Below are 18,395 nucleotides of genomic sequence, written 5' to 3'. Positions count from 1 at the left end.
CAATTGAATTTCTTAAAAGTGTAAGAGTTCACTATAATAAATATTGCTATTTCTATAATATCATGAAAACAGTGTGGACTTTGGATTGTTTTAAAATAAACTGGAGTTCAAATTTATTTCACCGAATCATAATTTTTATATTAAAACAGTAGAAATACACTTAGTTTATAAAAACAGTTGACATTCAAAATCTAACAAAGTCAACATGGAAATCATGTATGATAGTAACAATTTTCAATAAAAAGTTATGTTAGAACACTTGGTAAACTTTCATCTGTGTTCTTAGAGTGTTAAATTATAGTACAGGATTAAAGGAGTGCCTGATGATATCTTTTCCCATAGACTTTGTACCCTTTTGGGAATAAAATATAATGATTCACAATCAAATTCCTCCACTAACCTCCATAGTTGCATGGTATGACTGTACTCTTTTTTAAAGAGCTTCACTGAGATTATAACTGACATATAATATTGTATAATTTACATTGTGTTAACTAATTCTCCATAAAGACACATAATTGCCATTTCCTTTTGTGTGGTGAGACCATATAAAATTCATTCTCATGGCAACTTTTAAGATTATAATAATTGTTAACCATAATCAGTATGCTAAATAATAGATCCCTAGAACTTATTTATCTTATAATTGAAAGTTCATACTCTGACCAACACTACCATATTCTACTCACTATAATAAACATTACTATTTCTATAACCACTGGTAACCACTATTGTAGTCTGTGTTGCTATGAGTTAAGCATTTTCAGATTACATACTTATATACAGAAGTGATATAAACAAATATTTGTGTTTTTTGTCTGACTTACTTCACTTCACAAAATGCCCTCAAAGTCCATCAATCTTATTGCAAATAGTAGGAATTTCTTCTTTTTTATGGATGAATAATTTTCCACTAATATATATAATATTACAATTATATGTTATGTATATAATATATAAGTAATGTATATATAAAAATAATATATTTCACTAACCACTCATCCATCCTTAGACACTTAAATTGTTTCCCTATCTTTGCTACTGTGAATAATGCTATAATGAACATAAAGTACAGGTACCTTTGATACTCTCTGTCATTTCCTTTGATAAATACACAGAAGTGGAATAGTTGCATTATATGGAAGTTCTAATTTTAATTCTATGAGGTGTCTCCATACTATTTTCCACAGAGGCTGCACCAATTTACATTCCCACCAACATGATAAAGATTTCTTTCAATACATCCTGGTGAACACTTGTTATCTCTTAAGTTTTCGAAGATAACCACTCTAACAAATGAAATGTAACATCTCATAAATGGTTTTAATTTCTATATCCCTGATGATTGCTGATGTTGAGCACCTTTACACATATCTATGAATGACCATTTATATGAATTATTTAGAAAAATACTGACTCAGTTCTTCTAATCATTTTAAAATCAGATTTTTTTATGCTATAGTGCTGCAGAATCCTTGATATATTTTAGATATTAATGCTTAAAATACACCTGTTGCCTTTCACTTTATTGACTGTTTCTGTTTCCTTTGCTGTACAGAAACTTTAAGCTGATGTAGTTCCACTTGCTTGCTTACTTGCACTTTTCAAAAAATAATTAAAAAAAAACACTTACTGCCAAGATCAATGTCAAGAAATTTAATACCTAGGTTTTTTCTTTAAGGAGTTTTAGGATCTCAGGCGTTAGATACATGTCTTCATTCCATTCAGTAACTTTTGTATGTGGCATTAAATACTGGTCCAGATTCATTATTTCTGCATGTTAGTTTCAGTTTATCCAACGCCCTTTACTGAAGAAATTGGCCTTTCCCCCACTGTACACAGTGAGCTCTTTTGTCAGAAACTAACCTTATATGATTGCTTCTCAGTATTCATAGGCAATGGCTTCCTGAACCCTCCAAGTTTAACAAAATCAGCAGATACTCAGGTGCCTTACTTAAAGCAGTTTAGTATTTGCATGTTCCTGTTTAAATCATTTCCAGTTTACTTATAATAACTAATATAATGTGAATAGTTGTTATACTAATATGTTTGAGGAATAATGACAGGAAAAAAAATATCCTAGGACTAACTATACAGTATTCATGTTGCAATATAATTTGACTTAAGGATACATGAGGCCTCTGCCTTTGTTCTTCATTCTTCAGATAGCTTTGGCTACTAGAGATCTTTCATGGTGTCTTGTGAATTTTAGGATTTTTTTTCTATTTATGTGAAAAATGACATTGGTATTTTGATGAGGATTTCTTTAAATATGAAATTCTCTTTATAAATTATTCCAATTCATGAGCACAGAATATCTTCCAATTTATTTTAGTCTTCATTTGAATCTTTTTCATGGCTATCAAAACTTTCTGGCTTTCAGTGTACAAATCTTTTGCATTCTTGGTTAAATTTATTCCCAAGTACTTTATTCGTTTTTTTTTTTTGTTTGTTTGTTTTTTTTTGCTCTTGTATGTGAATGGGATACTTTGTAAATACTTTGTTATGTTAATCTGTTGTGGAGTCATTACAGTGGCAGTACATATATATATATATGTACTATAAGCTTTAGTTTAATGAACCTGTTAATGACTATGTTTATTGCCTAGGGCATTGTATTTCTAAATCAAGACAATAATCTTTCTGAAGATGGCTTATTTAGATGACTACTAGTCTTCAGGAAGGATCCTCTTTGGCCCTTTCTGGTGGTCCAAGGGGTTAAATCACAGCACTATGAAGCTCTCCAAGCCACTGCAGCACATGTTCCATCCCAGGCCAGGAGGTAACCCACATGGTGCGGCAGACCTCTCCTGTCCTGCTCGCTGCTCCCCTTAGCAGCGTATTTTAGTCAATCTCCTTGTTCTGCTCTTCACTCCATCTCTGGGAAATCCTCTCACCCTCTGCACCTCTGGCCTGTACTCCAGTTCTTGTATGGATAAATCAATCATTAAAAAAAAAAAAAAAAGGGGCTCCTCTCAATGCATCCCTGCTGTTTTATAGGGAGAATCAAAACACTTGTGGAAAACATTTGAATATTTGATATTTAAACATGTATTATAATAATATCTCTCTGGTATATAATCTCTAAATTACATTATTTTCAAAAGTTCTAGTATTGTCAATAATATGGAAATGTTAAACATACAATTATGGTCTTAAATGGATCATACCATAGATTTCTTGGGGTTGGGGTATAGGAGCAGCTTTGTAAGCAGATTTTCATCATTCCCATTAAAGAACAAGGGACACTGGCACTTTGGTAACGCAAAATGACAGCCAAGAGGTAAATTTACTACATACTGATGGCTAATTGAATATACCAACTTGCACTTTTTTGGGATGAGATAAAACCATTAAGTTGCTGAACTTTCAGTAAAAGAGAATCCTCTAAATGTGGATGGGTGGGTTTTATCCAGTCAATTAAAGACTGGTAGAACAGAAAGAGTTCTCAGAGCAATGGATAATTCTTAGCTGACTATCTTCAGGCTTCATCTGTACTCTTGGCTTTCCTGGCTGTCCGCCTTCAGGCCTTTGGACTAAAACTGCAACATCAGCTCCCCTGGACTCAAGTGTACTGCCCACGCTGCAGATTTAGGCTTGCCAGTTTCCATAAGTGTGTGAGCCAGTTCCTTATAATAAGTCTCTATCTCTGTATACACATCTCACTGGTTCTGCTCTGGAGAACTCTAACACACCCACATAATGTCAAATCCAACCTGGATATTCACATGAGATTGCTCTATAAGTAAATTAGCTTTTCAAATGAAAAGGGGTTTGTTCAGGACATGGAACAACTGAACTTGAGCCTCTGTTAAAATATTCAGGTTTTTATCCAATTTTAAGTAGGTAACTAAGACTGAATTTATAACCTCCAACTCACATTAATGCAATATTTAAAAGATATAAAATAAACTTACATCTTAGAAATTCAAAGTCTACTAACAGTTGGCCCTAATCTTATACCTATACCTAAAGTATGTTTTGTTTTGTTTTTTTTTAAGTTTCTCAGACTAAATTAGATATGTGGTACTGTGCTAATCAGCCACAAAACAAATTAATTATAGGTTAGTACCTATCAGGTCTTGTTTCTCAAGGTGCTTTCGGTATCAAGACAGTTTAAGTAACATTAAAATTTTTATGACTTCAATGAATTTAATTATTTCCCATAAAAAGAGAGGCAGAGAACCTAGAAATAATGTTTGTTTTTTATCTTTTGACTCTTGCCCCCAAGTCCACCCTTTGCCTCTGGAAAACACCAATCTATTCTCTATCCATGGGCTTAATTTATTGGCTTGTTTGCTTGTTTGTTTAGATTCCATGAATAAGTCAGATCAAATGGCATTTATTTGTATTTTGCTCTGTGACTCATTCAATTGAGAATACTGTCCTAAAGCTCTATTTGTTGCAAACGGCAAGCTTCCATTCTATTATAACTGAATAATACTCCTGTACATATTATATATACATCGATATACATATTATATACACATCTATATCTATATATCTATTTTAATATACCTAAATAAAACAAGGTATCTATTCACCCATTTTTGGATGCATGAGTACCATATCTTGGTATATATAATTATTGTTACAATGAATATGAGATGCATACATCTTTTCGAGTTAGTGTTTTTATTTTCTTTGATAAATACCCAGAATTGCTGGATCATATGTTAGTAAAATTTTAATTTTTTGAGAACCACTGTTTTCCTTAGTGGCTGCACTAACATAAACCAAAAAGAAACATGGGGAGGGAGTTTCTTTTGTTTTGCTTAGAAAAACCTTAGAAAAATTTATAACAGAAAGTGAGATACATAGGGATATGTGTCTCATATGTGTGTATTTCAGTACTTTCATTAAGGTAACTAAATTGTTATTTACTATAGCATGTATTATGAATACACAGGGCTGATGGATGAGGACTGTACTAGCTTGAACCTTGCAGTTCCAAATAGGATACCATATTTAAAGCCAAGGCTGCTGCTCCTATCACTGATGGGAAAGTTTAATGCTAATCATCAATTTCCTCCCCAAAACTAAGTTTTTGAAAGAATATGCCTAATTTACTGTTCTTGTCTTCATTTCGCATCTCAGATTCTCTTAGCATTAACAGATGTTATTTCTATGTAAACTGATCCACACAATAAAGGAGAGAGATATTTGTCACTCAAAAAAGAACACTGCAGAATTATCTCTAGTCAGCAATTCCCTTGAAAATATTTTAAGGTATGGTGATTGTTAGAGAAAATTTTCTAGTATAGAGGAACAAATATAAATGTTTGTTACCTCATGACATTTTGGTTTTGTCCTGCTTGGACAAGTATTAATTCCCCAAATATACACAGACTTTTACATATCTCTTAATACATTTATAGCGATGATTGATTTTGATAAATGGTGAGAAAAAAATGATTCTAACTTTTTAGTAAATAGTGCATTGTTCTTTATTTTTTTAAACAATTTGTCCAATTTCTCCTCAACTTACACACAAATGCCACTTTTTTTTTTCTTGTTTTTACAAAAAGAATAATTAAGATGATGTAATATTCTCAAACTTGTTTAGTAATTTTCTATGAGGACTATTGTATCAGTCATTTTCATAAATATGGAATGTTTGAAAATGTTGTATAATATATTAGATACAAAGTTATAGTTCATGAATGAGCAAAGAAAAGTCAAAGCCTGTTGTTATGCAAATTCTTTACACTCCAACTTTTTTGTGTCTACTTAATATGACAATTTTTGGAAAAACATATATAAGCATCCACTGTGGATATGGTTTTGTTAAATTTTCTATTATAACAGTTGAGAATAATGAAACTATATTGTTTAAGGTATAAAAGTCTCAATTTAGAATTTCAGAGGATGATTCCATATGTCAAAATGAACATGACTTCTTTTCAGCATGCAGAGCAGCCACAGAATATCATTCTTTTAGAAGCTGACGTGGCAATCCTCTTTTAGGACGGTATTGTGTTTGAGTTCAAAGTATTCCTTTATTCTCACTCTGTATTAGAATTTGTCTTCCACATAAGAAAAAACTATATTTGCATTTTAATCTGTACTATAAAGTTTTACTTTTATTAAGAGAAATTATCCTTGTAATAACTTATACAAATAACTATAAGTTACTAGGACAAGTACTATGTAAGTTAATAGGACAACTACTATGCTTAATCTAAATGACATTTTGTTTTTCCTGTTTAAGATACTTTTTGTGTTATTTCACACCTGGTTTTACTAGCCTGACTCCTTTACTTTTTTCATTTTGTAGTTTCTTATGTCATTTCACAACTCATGAGGTCTGTGTGTGTGTGTGTGTATCAGACTATTTACTAAACTCACCAAATTTGGCTCCTCTAATTATAAAAGTGATTGAGAAATTAATCTCACTCTTTTTATCCCTATCTAACCAAAAATAATCAAATGCTATCCTCTACTAAGGGTAACAGCAATAATTCGCCTTAAAATAAGAGTGCCTTGGAATTTAATAAACCTATATAGTAGCTATTATAAGCAAGGAAAAGGAAGGACTAGTAACTTCATGTCTAATTAAAAAGTTAGTTCCATTTATCTTTCCAAAATCTCTGCATCCTGCAAAACACAAAGCTCTTACCGTTTCTTTTGGAATCTGCATCTGGCTTGGCTCTGCATTCTAGAAGAATTGAAGAAAAACATAAATACAGACTAACCAAAGCCATCTTTAACACACAGGGATACAAAACTTTAAAGGAAATTTTGTTGGTTCTTAAAATCCACCAATTATATAGAGGGTGATTACATTATATATGATGTTTAATTTGATCTTCCAAACTGTCACTGGTGTGTTATATTATTCTTTGTGTTGTGCAGTGGTAAATTTTAGAAATGTAAGTTTTCTTGCTTATTCTAAGTAAATTTTGAACTTCTTCTGAGAGAAAAACAAATCTTACTAAACTGCTTTCTATATGTAGTATTATTTCTAGCAAAGATTTTAAGTTCGTTCAGTTAATTATGTCATAAAGTACATTATAATTTAGTAGCTAGACCAGACAATAACCATCTGAACCAGAGTCTGAATCATAAATATTATATTTAAAGTAATACTTAGGTTATAAAATTTTATTTTTCTTTATTATAGAATTTATTTATATAGTGATACATGATTTAAAAAAAAAAAACAAATTGATGAAAGTATTTCACTTTAGTCATATAATTTAAACACAAACACCCCCAAAAGAGGGAAAGAGCTTTGTTAATTGGATTCAAAGTAATTTTAAATGCTCCCTTTAAGTTTTTAGGTTTTTATTCTTTTAAATCTTGAAAAGCAGCTGCAACATGAATAATAGACTGACGGCACACTGGCACACTCCTTAATGAAAAGCTCACAAGCAATAAATTAAATAACCAAGAAAAAACTGTAGGCAGCAGAAGGGAAAAACAGAAGCCTGGAAGACCAAAATTGGACAAAAAGAACTTGAATATCCTAAGGCTCCTATATGTTGGCACTAACTCCAGAAAGGCTGCTTAAGAGCAGTGTTTAATCTTTGGCAATCTAATAATGCTAACTATTATCCAGGCTTAGATAAAGTGAGGAAGACATAAAGCTTCATCAAATCACATCTAAAGCTGAATATATTTTTTTTAATGCTCATTTACAATTTAATAGAGACATCTCCAGATTTAGGATCAGGTGGCATTTTAAGAATAAAATTGGATAACACTGGGGAGAAAAGGCAAAACTGAATTTAAATTGAGAAAAAAATAATGCACCAAACATCTTAAAATAGAAATAAAGTTTTTATAATTTTTAAAAATATACTTAAACATAAGTGTTCACATTTCAGCCCTATCATAATCCAACATTTCTGTAACAGAGTAAATGTTTTGATCTGTATATAAAAAAGAGCAGGATATTCCTGTGACTAAAATTTATCTGCTTTATAATAAAAGAAAAAAAATTATTAATCATAAAACATTCATACTTGAATTAATAACCAATGAAAATTATGGCTAAATGATAAATTTGGGAACTGTGTGTGCCCATAAAACTTTGCCATTCAAGTCTATATGGATTGTTTGATCTTTAGAAAAAGCTAAAAGCTAGTTGAGAAGTCAAATACAGTAAAGTGACCCAACTAGAATTTTTTTTGGTAAATTAAAATAACACCTAACCACATTAAAAATTCAGAACTATATAAATATATATATTTTTAATTCAGACCAACACTATGTCAATATCCCCTATATATAAGTTTACTGATATATGCATAAGAAGTAAAATGGGAAGTTTGCAAACTAATGTATTTCATTTCCGATTGTCATTCTACACAATGCCTGTATTAGTCATTAATGGCCATGGGGCTTATTGTCACAAGGTCTTCTATTTTCAAAAATAACTTTTAATTGAGGTACTCATTTTCATATAAAATAAGCAATCATCTTTAGTTGGCTTAACTACATGTATTATGAAAATCTGAAATAATGAAAATTTGTCATATGTACTGGAGAAGATAGCAAGTGTTCAACAATAAATTTTGAAATGATAGTTATGAAAAAAATCAATGTCTCTGTATTAAATTAGTACATTTGAAAGCATTCAGTAATAAACATTTGCTGTCTTAGGAAATACTCCTACAATCTGATTTTAAGTACCCTTTCACTCAACATTGTGGATAAATATTTCTAAAGCTGAAGGAATATGAGAAAAAAATGTTTATGTTAAGTTAAACCTGAAAAATGTATAACATACAGAACATAGCTGAAAATGTCTCAAACACTGGCCATCCAGCTAACACAGATCACTGGTTCATGTCCATCAAAAATCTTTTATCTATTCTAAATGTACACACCAGTTCCCTTGGGTGGAAGGCATCCTCTTGGCGAAAGACCAGAAGGCTCACAGTCCCTTCCATCTTAGTGCTTCTCAACAAGGAAACAACTTCCTCTTGGGATTTGCCTGCTAAATCTACTCCATTTACCTAAAACAAATAAAAAAAAATTATACTGTATTTCTAGGCAAACAGACACAGACCTGAAAACACATTCTGGGGCTGATCATGTCTGCTGTATAACATAACTTATTTCATGGCAAATTCAGACAAAATCTAGAAACTAACAGGTAATGTGCATGAAGAAACAGACCAGGCTACTAGAAAGTGAGGTAGGTAGTAGTTAATATTTCAGTACTCAACAATAAACCAAAATCTGCAATTACAAGAGCTTATGACAAGTAATTAGCAATAAACAAATCTACCGAAAATGTCAAGTTAACACAAAGCTTTCTGGTTTTGTACTTGATGGCCTGTGTATCACAGGTATCAAAAGCTATGGTTTTCCTGGGGGATAGTACTTTAAACTACACAGATAACTATACCCCTAAAAGGCAACATTAAAGAAAGCTCTCTACAAAAGTGATATTTTTTGAGGGATAGCTGTAATCTAACCTCAATATTTTTTTCTTTTTAAGATTTATTTGTGTATGCAACAAGTGCTGGGGTGCAGGCAGGTGAGAGGGTACATTAGAAACAGAGTGGGAAGCAGAACAGGTAGATTAACTGAAACACACTGCTGAGGGGAGCAGTGGGTGAGGCAAAAGAGGTTTGCTGTGCCTGTGGGTAGCTCCCTGGCTAGGGGTTGAACTCGTGCTACAGTGGCTAAGGATGACTTCATAGTGCTTGCTCTTTAGCACTGTATAACCAGGGAGGACCCTCAAATTTTTTCTATCAGAAAAAATAAATTTGAAATCATCATCTTTTTTATAAAGTATTATGAAATGATCAGAAAACACCAATATTTACAGAAATAAGAATGGAAAATAGTGTTCTTTAGATGAAAATAACATTTTTTCAAGGGTATAGTATCAAAATTTTCTTGCTAAACACCACTTTATATAACACAAGGTTATATTACTAAGGAATGGCTACAAGTAGGCAAGTCTTAACACTCATATAAAGGCAAAGAAAAAGTTCTAGAAAATATACTTCTTTAAGGTATGATTCTAAATATTCTAGACACTCTAAAAACTGCTCTCAAAAATTTTGGTACTATGTAAGTACACTAGAAAAAAATACTAGAAATTAAGGCTTGAAATATGAAAATATAATTTTACTTTTATAGCTACAAAAAATAAAGCCCAACTTTGAAGACACAAAAATTACAATTACTTCCCACTGCACAAAGAGAGAAAAAAAGTTTTCTTAGTGACTGGGATATATTGAAAATAATGGAATTATGTATTGAAAGAGAAATTAAATAAAGTTATTAGCTGTAAAAAGAAAGGAAGTTGGAGGTCGATGCAAAAAAGAGAGGGAAAGAAGGCAGTGACAAAAACAGCATATTTTGTTATTTTGGATTTAGAGGCAAAGAGCACTAGATTTTAGACTCAGCTGAGTCTCTTACTAAATAAATCCAAGCTACACCTACAAACTTGGACTAATACTAGTCAATCTACTCCCCAAGGAAAAGTGAGCCTTTCTGGAAGCAACACCATGAATTTACTTTGTGTTGAAGCCCTTCCTTTTTTTGAGCCTCTTTCCATAGAACAGAGTGTAAGGAGGAAGATTAATGAAATTTAGGTCAATCTTTCTTCCATTACTATATGTGCAAACATTCACACACACAGAATAAATAATAAATACACACACACACACACACACACATATCAAAGATAGTCTCAAAATCAATTAACTAAAACTCACATAAATGAAAATTCTTCCTAATCACTGGGTTTCTGAAAAGTCAATGCATTTTTGCTTGAAAAATATCGAAAAAAAATACACTGTAATATTTCCAATAACCCAATACATAATTTTTTTTGCCTTACATTTATTTGTTTATGTCTCTATTCAATTTCCATGCTGCTATTTCAAAACATTCTTGTTCGTCTCATAAAGACATACCGCTTTCATTTACCTTATTTGTCTCTGTTCTGATTACAAAGTGGAAAACATTTCTATGTTGACAGACAAAAAGTGTAAAGCCATCTAGAAATATAACCTAAGAGGCACTGTACTTACATGGAATATTATCTCATAAACCAAATATCCAAAGAACTAAAATTCTATGAATAAAACTATTAAAAAGGCTATTTCTAATCAACTAACATGTGAAGACATAAAATCAAAATATAAATACGTTTTGTAATACATACTTCTACTAAAATATGTAATCTAATATCCTATTATATAAAAATGTTAGCAAGTGACCCATGAAGTAGAACTTTACAACAATCATGGAACTTCTTACTTGGAAATCACTTACCTCTATAAGTCTGTCTCCTGCCTTGAGTCTGCCATCTTGAATGGCAGCACCCCTAGGGAGAATGTTTTTCACATAAATTGGAGCTGAGCCACCTATTGTTACATCTCTAGAAGTGATGCTGAACCCCAAACCTTCTGTACCTAAATAGATAACAGAAACAAATAAATAAAATATTTTGCATTTTACTGGTGTGGCATATATAAATGACTTGTAATTACTTTTCACCTGAATTTGATATTTTATAACTTCCACAACGGCCTATATTTCTGATAAGAATTTGGAAGTTATAGTAGATTTGGGTTATACGATTTAAATAGCTTATATATCAAAATTCACTAATTTAAGAAAAAATAGCAACATACTCAATTGGCATGGGAAAGCTAATGATGAAAAAAAAACATCTTTTAGTAGGTCTGTAGGAAAATAAACCTAACATCTCTAAAAAAAAAAAAAAAGTATGCAGAAAATAGCCATTAAAACTAAGGACCTCGAATATAAAGTAATAGTGTCCCGATTTGTAGAGTAGGAGAAAAAGAAATATATTCAAGAGATGTAAAAGTAATATAAAATCTCTCCAAGCTAGAATTATTCAAAGCAAAACTGACAAGATAACACCTACTCTCTGTCTAGTTCCTCTCTACTTCACCCAAATCTTACCATGTGGAATCACAAAAACAAAAAATAAGTTAAATCTCTCCATAAAGAAGCCATGTAAGGTCATGGTTGACAAGAGCGAGGATCACTATATTATTTTAAAAGGTACTCAAATTAATGAGGCATTTATAATTTATTCTGCTGATTTGTAGAGCTTAAATGCTATGCTGTTTGGCAGTATTCTTGACAGGCAGCCTTATAAACTCATTACAGTGTAGAAAAGGGATGATAAATCAATAGTACTGACATGCAACAATCCAAATTATACCTCCCAACATGTGAAAATAAAAAATTTCTAATGAATGAAAATTATTAGATAATTATTCTTAGAATAATTATCTGCTATCAGAGCTTCTGAAAAGATATTTCTAGCCATACACACTGTATATAACTAACGAATTTAAATCTATAAACATACAAGTATGTACAAAAATGTGGTTTGAAAAAATGAAAAAAGAGAAAAGTCTCAATACACAAACAATAAAACCTACCATAAAAATTCTCGACTTGTAACAAAATATTCATTTACTTCAAGTCTGAATTCACCTTAATGTGCCTGAGTGGTTAATTCCCTGAGTCTTCGGTTTTGAGGCCTGGATGGCACTGTCTTATATGAAATTCCCCTAATTATTCTGTTGGGACTTTTCCATATGTCTCTCTGCTTCCATGAAACTCTAATGACTTGCAATAACATTTATAATGAAAGAATTTTAAATTATCTCCAACTTTACAATATTAAATTGTATGAACTACAGAAACTGTTATATGAATCTCAATATTATTAAAATATCAGCAATAACCCCTAAATCAGTAAGTTAAAAGTTCAGGCACTGACCTTTAATAGAAAGATAAATAGATACCAATTTTCATTTAGAAAAGCCAACAAAACATTTTGCATTGACTGAAACAGATTACTGACCTTCTCCTCTAACTTTATTAAAAAGCTAATTTCTACAAAAGAGCAGGGAAATAGAGAATGCCAAAATGGAATAAATATTAAGAAATCATAATTATGGAAGCAAATACTTTGGGACATATTCTATTTTGTCAGGTTATGTGACTTAGTTCCAAAATTATGCCACAGAATAATTACAGCTAAGCCTTCTCTTTTTTAGTACTTAGATCTGATCTCTGTTTATGAAGAACTGTCATTCAAAGTGTGTCAGTTCACACAGAACTTATTTTAACTGACATACCCTATGCTTTTGTTTCATTAAAAGTAGTAAATGTGGGCTCTCTCTGGTGGCACAGCAGGTTAAAGCACAGCACTAAGAAGCTAAAGCCACTTCAGCATGAGTTCGATTCCCCAGCCCACATGGCATGGCCAACCTCTCTCAACCCGCCCGCTGCTCCCCTCAGCAGTGTACTTCATCAGTCTGCCTGTTCTGCTCCTCACTCTGTCTCTGGTGAATCCTCTCACCACCCCTGCACCTCTGGCCTGTATCCCAGTTCTGTGTGGATAAAAAAATATATCTTAAAAAAAAATGTAGTAAATGTAAAAAATAAAGAGTATTATGTTAGCAATAATGAAAGTTAGTCCTATTTCATCATTATCAATAATAAAATATATTTTCATGCAAACCTCTTTGTGGTTCTTGATTTTTTTTTCTTTAAAAATTAAGGCCTATTGGCCCTCCCTGGTGGCGCAGTTGGTTAAAGCACAGCCCTGAGAATATTAAGGCGCTTCCACATGAGTTTGATTCCCGCCTGTCCCGGAGGTGACCACATGGCGTGGCAGACCTCTCCTGACCCGCCTGCTGCTCCCCTCAGCAGTGTACTTCGTCAATCTGCCTGTTCTGCTCCCCACTCTGTCTCTGGTGAAGCCTCTCACCATCCCTGAGCCTCTGGCCTGTACCCCACTTCTGTATGCACAAATAAATCTTTAAAAAAAAAAAAAATTAAGGCCTATTATTTGAGAGAGAAAAAGGAAGAAAGAAGATCTGATGTTTGCCTTGTAGAGAAATATACAGAAGTAAATGAGGTTTATGCTGATCTGCCTGGGTGTTTGTCAGGATTTTCAAAAGTGGAAATAGCTAGCAATTCCTGATCATGCCAACCACCTATCTGATGCTTCAAAGTCAGTAACCTGAAATAAGAAATTTGTGGCTCATATGAAATTCATTGAATGAGTATGATTTAGAGAGGAAAAAGGACTCTCAGAGTTTACAATCTTGTAAAATATACCCTAAATAGAACGAAGAATTGTCTCAAAGTCAGAATATAGAAAATGTCCTAATAAGAATATGCAGCCAGCGGCAATGTGACCTAAAGAAAACACTCAACCCTTTTTGGTTGAGCTCATAAAAGAGAAATAACTTTTAAAAATAATATACATTGAAATAACTGAATTTTATATTAAAATGCTAAGGTTAAAAAAAAAAAGATGATTAACAGCAAAAGTATATCATAGTGCCTGGAGGATACAGAGAGTGGAAATCTAAAAGTTAGTCTAATAATCTCCTCTGAGTCACAGGGGAAGCAAACTTGAAAAGCATGCTTCCTTTGCACAAGGATCATAGTCTGAGGGAAGGGGATACTTATAAATTGATAACAGGTAACATAGGTAACAGGTAACAGGTAACATAGGTAACAGAGGCATAGGTAATAAAGAATTAGAAATCCCTATTAAATGCCTTTGTCACCTTAAGAAAGGGAAGCAGTACAATATTCTGGGAAGGGAGTCAAGGAGTCACCAACTGACTTCATGGTCTACTACCATGGACCACTAAGAACTCCAAGCAAATCAATCCCTTGCCATCACCAAAATGACAGTGTTGAAATGGAAGATCTCAAAGTCCTCCTAAAGGTTACATAGGAGTGTCAAGTGGGTCAATCAAAATAGTCAAATCCCAACCACTACTGCCTTATTGGGTTTCACAATAACATCCTGAAACTTCCATGTGAAAAAATTTTACTTTAGTAGAAACCACTACATAAACATAATTTTAATGGTCATTCGCTAAACTTTTACATTTCATTTTTATATAACAAAATGAATATGAAAAGCAGTTTTCACATCATGGGGTAAAAACATACTTTGGGTTAAAATAAACTTCACAAAATATAAACAAGATGGACATACCTTTCTTAAGCTGGATGTTAAGTTTCTTGCCTATTTTTTTGGTGTTATAGCCACTGCTTACACTTGTACTAAATACACTTTGGGGCAGTGGAGCTGGAGCTGGAGCTGGAGTTGGAGCTGTGGGTGGTTTTGCAGAGAGGTGTGAGCTCTGAGGTAGTAGTCGTGAGTGAGAGTCTATCTGCTCAGGTGGGTGATTCAGGCGGGGAGCTCTCTGCAGAGCCGCAAGCCCCGCGCTGTTCACACCCCTGTTATCAATATACTGGCTGTCAGGGCTGAAGCAGCTTGAATAGTAATTGTTCTTCTCACTTTGGGATAGTTGTTCATACTGCTCTTTATTTGCTGCAGGAACCACATGGAACCAAATGATGGGTGTACGCATGGCTTGGCGAAACATATGTTGTGCTCTGGGTTTGAGAAAGAATGAAAATTAGCAAATTAAGACTGGCAGATGAGAAGATATTATGAGCTTAATTAAGTATACTAATTAAGCAACAAGGACTGACAGACTTTGTTGAATCTGAAAAACAAAATTGTAATAACCCATTTATCCATCAAGTTCACAAGTCTTCATTGAATTGGAGTTGTTTCTCCAAATATAAATTTCTCATTCTCTAAATAAAAATGAAAAATTATATACAAATATGAACAAAGTGCTATATTCACAATATAAATAATTAAATGGCAGTTTTAAGCACAACAGAGATTTTAGAATTTCAATCTTAATAAAAAAAAATGTTTCAACAATATCCAATACAACTTTTAAAAATTATGAACTATTTCCTTCGATGAGAATCATTTGAACATTTGGAAAAATGTACTTAGAGCTGTACTCAGAAAACCATAAAAAGCCACTAATCATTTACTTACCAGCAAAAGTAACTTGTTTATGTACACATCTCAACAACAAGAGTGTAGCCTCAATGTACAGCCAAATGCTAGGAGGTGGGTCCTGGTTCCAGGCCATGACGAGTCCCTAAGACCACTCCATCTCAGGCTGGCTCCATGTCTAGATTTCAACAAGGCCTAAGGATTTCTGTCCACTCTTGTCTGGTTTTATAAGCACTGGACACATTTTATGTTTTTAGTTGAATAAGGACTTGCAGCAGGATAAGAAAAGAAATATGCCACAACTCTGTGGTTCAAAGAAACTTTTACTGATTATATGTACTGAGACATGCTTAACAAACTTGAAATAGGAGTTAAAATATAATAAAAACTGGCATTGTGCTCAGTTTTCTGAAAGGTGACAAAATGGCAAAATGCAAAGCCTAAATTGAGTTCAGAATATTTTCAGAAGCACTCTATCAGTCAGAGGGCATTCTGATATATAGTCTAATGGTAGTAATTACCTGGAGTTTGATTAAAATTTTAAAAGCTAGATAATGGCCAAAAATACTTCTCTCCAGTGTACAGATAGAGATCACAGATATGTTGTTTGAAGCACTTCAACTGAATGCACTCTGTCATGCATTAAGCATAAAAAGATAACAGAAAAGCCAACACACACTTACTGTTCAAATCTTCTGTTTCGAAGGTCACCATCATTAATCCTGACAATGCAATCATTCTCATGAAACAGGTTTTCTTGTTCAGCTTTACCACCTTTCTCCAATCGTTTTACTAATAACCCCAGGGTTCTGGAACATTAAGAATGCAAATTATTACACATGTAATATTTCTACTATACACAAAGTCCTACTCCATTAATGCTAAGATTATATTTACAAAGACTTCCTTTTGATAATACATTTTAAAATACCATCAACATAAAATTCACCACAGTATAAATTATGTGGGGAAATGAATCCTCTCAATAAATAAGAAGAAATCATGACAGGCTTGCCAATACTTTTTTTTCCCCTGAAACAAACCATATACTTTTCTCTATGCTTAAAAATGAATAAAACAACTTGCTTGATGGTTCAGTAGCTTTTGCAGTGCAGAGCATGTATGAGCATGCATTCGTGAATAAACTGCAGATGGCTACCCCTGCCTTCCAGGGAAGGTAAAGGTAAGCAGAAAAGGCTAGAGCCTCAGTGCATTTTACATTTTAGAAGAAACATAGGAAAGATTGAATAACAGAACACAATCCATAATTGGCATCTGAATTTGATAGTGCCTAATATTCTGAATTTTAAAGCTTGATAGGTTTCTCAAAGGTGACCCTTTACTCCCAGCTAAAGAAAAGTAAAAGCCAGAGACAAGTACAAAGAATGCCAGTCACCATCTCGTCAATGTGAACTCAAACTTCAAGCTAAAAGACAAGCCTGAACAGACATTTAGATACCCACATGAAGGACTATTAATTGCTACTATTATACACACTTCATCTCTAGTATGGCATCGAATCCTCTTCAAAAAATAGAGAATTTAGGATTCAGCAATCCTATTTGCTCACTTAACTAGTATAAGGCCTACGTAAATGATAACTAAATGTATGTATAACTGAGTTTGGCTGAGGCAAGTGTGTCTTGTATTTCTTGTAAGCTTTGTAAAACAGAATACAAGTAAGACAAAATTAGGATTAGTATTTTTTTTTCACTAAAAATATTTATACCAAACATATGCCTGAGTTGAGAGGGACTGAATTAAAGCACAGGTTTGGGTTTTTTGTTTGTTTGTTTGTCTGTTTGTTTATTTGAGGTATAGTCCAGTTTCATTCATGAATATTTATAGTCACTGCTTAATATATTTTTGTTATTAAATGTAGTAAAGAGGCATTATGCTTTCCAACAGCATCAAGTGTAAAAACATGCAAGAATAATACATAATATTTAAATTAGATTTTGTAATTTTACCATTTGACAATTATCACCTACTAGCATTAAGAATCTAAAAATATAACTGACTTATGAAAAAAACATTATGTAAACATTTCTAATTATTAACTCAGCACAGAAATAAGAATAAAATACATTGACATAGCTGCATGAGTGCTCTGAGTCTATATTTGGAAGGAAGAGAGTGTATAATATGCTACAACGATAATTAAGTAACTGAATTGTACCATCATGTGTATAATCTATCTCTGGAGAATTCCCTAAGTTTGTTTCTATCTACACTTGAACACAGTATTTTACCTAAAAAATCAAATTATTAAAATAGACTATGAGCTTCTTGAGTGAGAAGACTACTTTGGTAAATGAATTAAAACATAAGTTATTGATAACACTGCAAGTAGAAGAGCTATTTAGTCATGCTGAAGCCACATATAAGAGCAGCTAGCAAAAAACCTGATGATCAAACGATGTGGGATCACATCGTTTGCTAAGAAACCCTTCTTCTGTGTGCCAAGAATGATTTTTGAAAATGCATCTCCAATAAAAACATGCCCTATCAAGAATTAATCCATTTAACTGGTAATATCATGAGTAATTTCTCAGTGAAGATCCACTTCTGCAGTCTAAAGAGACAA

The 18,395-nt window shown here is 32.7% G+C and overlaps 1 protein-coding gene across 16 annotated transcripts in view; it reads right to left on the bottom strand.

Annotated features, from left to right (window-relative positions):
* PARD3 (par-3 family cell polarity regulator) overlaps nt 1–18,395 on the bottom strand; it is a 476,523-nt gene that overhangs the window by 241,221 nt on the left and 216,907 nt on the right. For 8 of the 16 annotated variants that reach the window (XM_012731307.1, XM_012731309.1, XM_012731302.1 and 5 more), the window contains 5 exons: nt 16,492–16,617; nt 14,981–15,384; nt 11,245–11,384; nt 8,835–8,963; nt 6,620–6,658 (listed from right to left, as the gene is read on the bottom strand). In XM_012731307.1, coding sequence (XP_012586761.1) covers nt 6,620–6,658; nt 8,835–8,963; nt 11,245–11,384; nt 14,981–15,384; nt 16,492–16,617 — 838 coding nt within the window. The remainder of the gene's footprint in view (nt 1–6,619; nt 6,659–8,834; nt 8,964–11,244; nt 11,385–14,980; nt 15,385–16,491; nt 16,618–18,395) is intronic. The other 8 variants (XM_012731317.1, XM_004691164.2, XM_012731306.1 and 5 more) reach the window with 1 other exon arrangement.

The sequence above is a fragment of the Condylura cristata genome, unplaced genomic scaffold (genome assembly GCF_000260355.1).
Source record: "Condylura cristata isolate star-nosed mole 26May11 unplaced genomic scaffold, ConCri1.0 scaffold00030, whole genome shotgun sequence".
Lineage (NCBI taxonomy): Eukaryota > Metazoa > Chordata > Mammalia > Eulipotyphla > Talpidae > Condylura > Condylura cristata.
The sequence above is the reverse complement of the archived record's forward strand: the minus strand, read 5'-3'. Positions and strand labels throughout refer to the sequence as shown.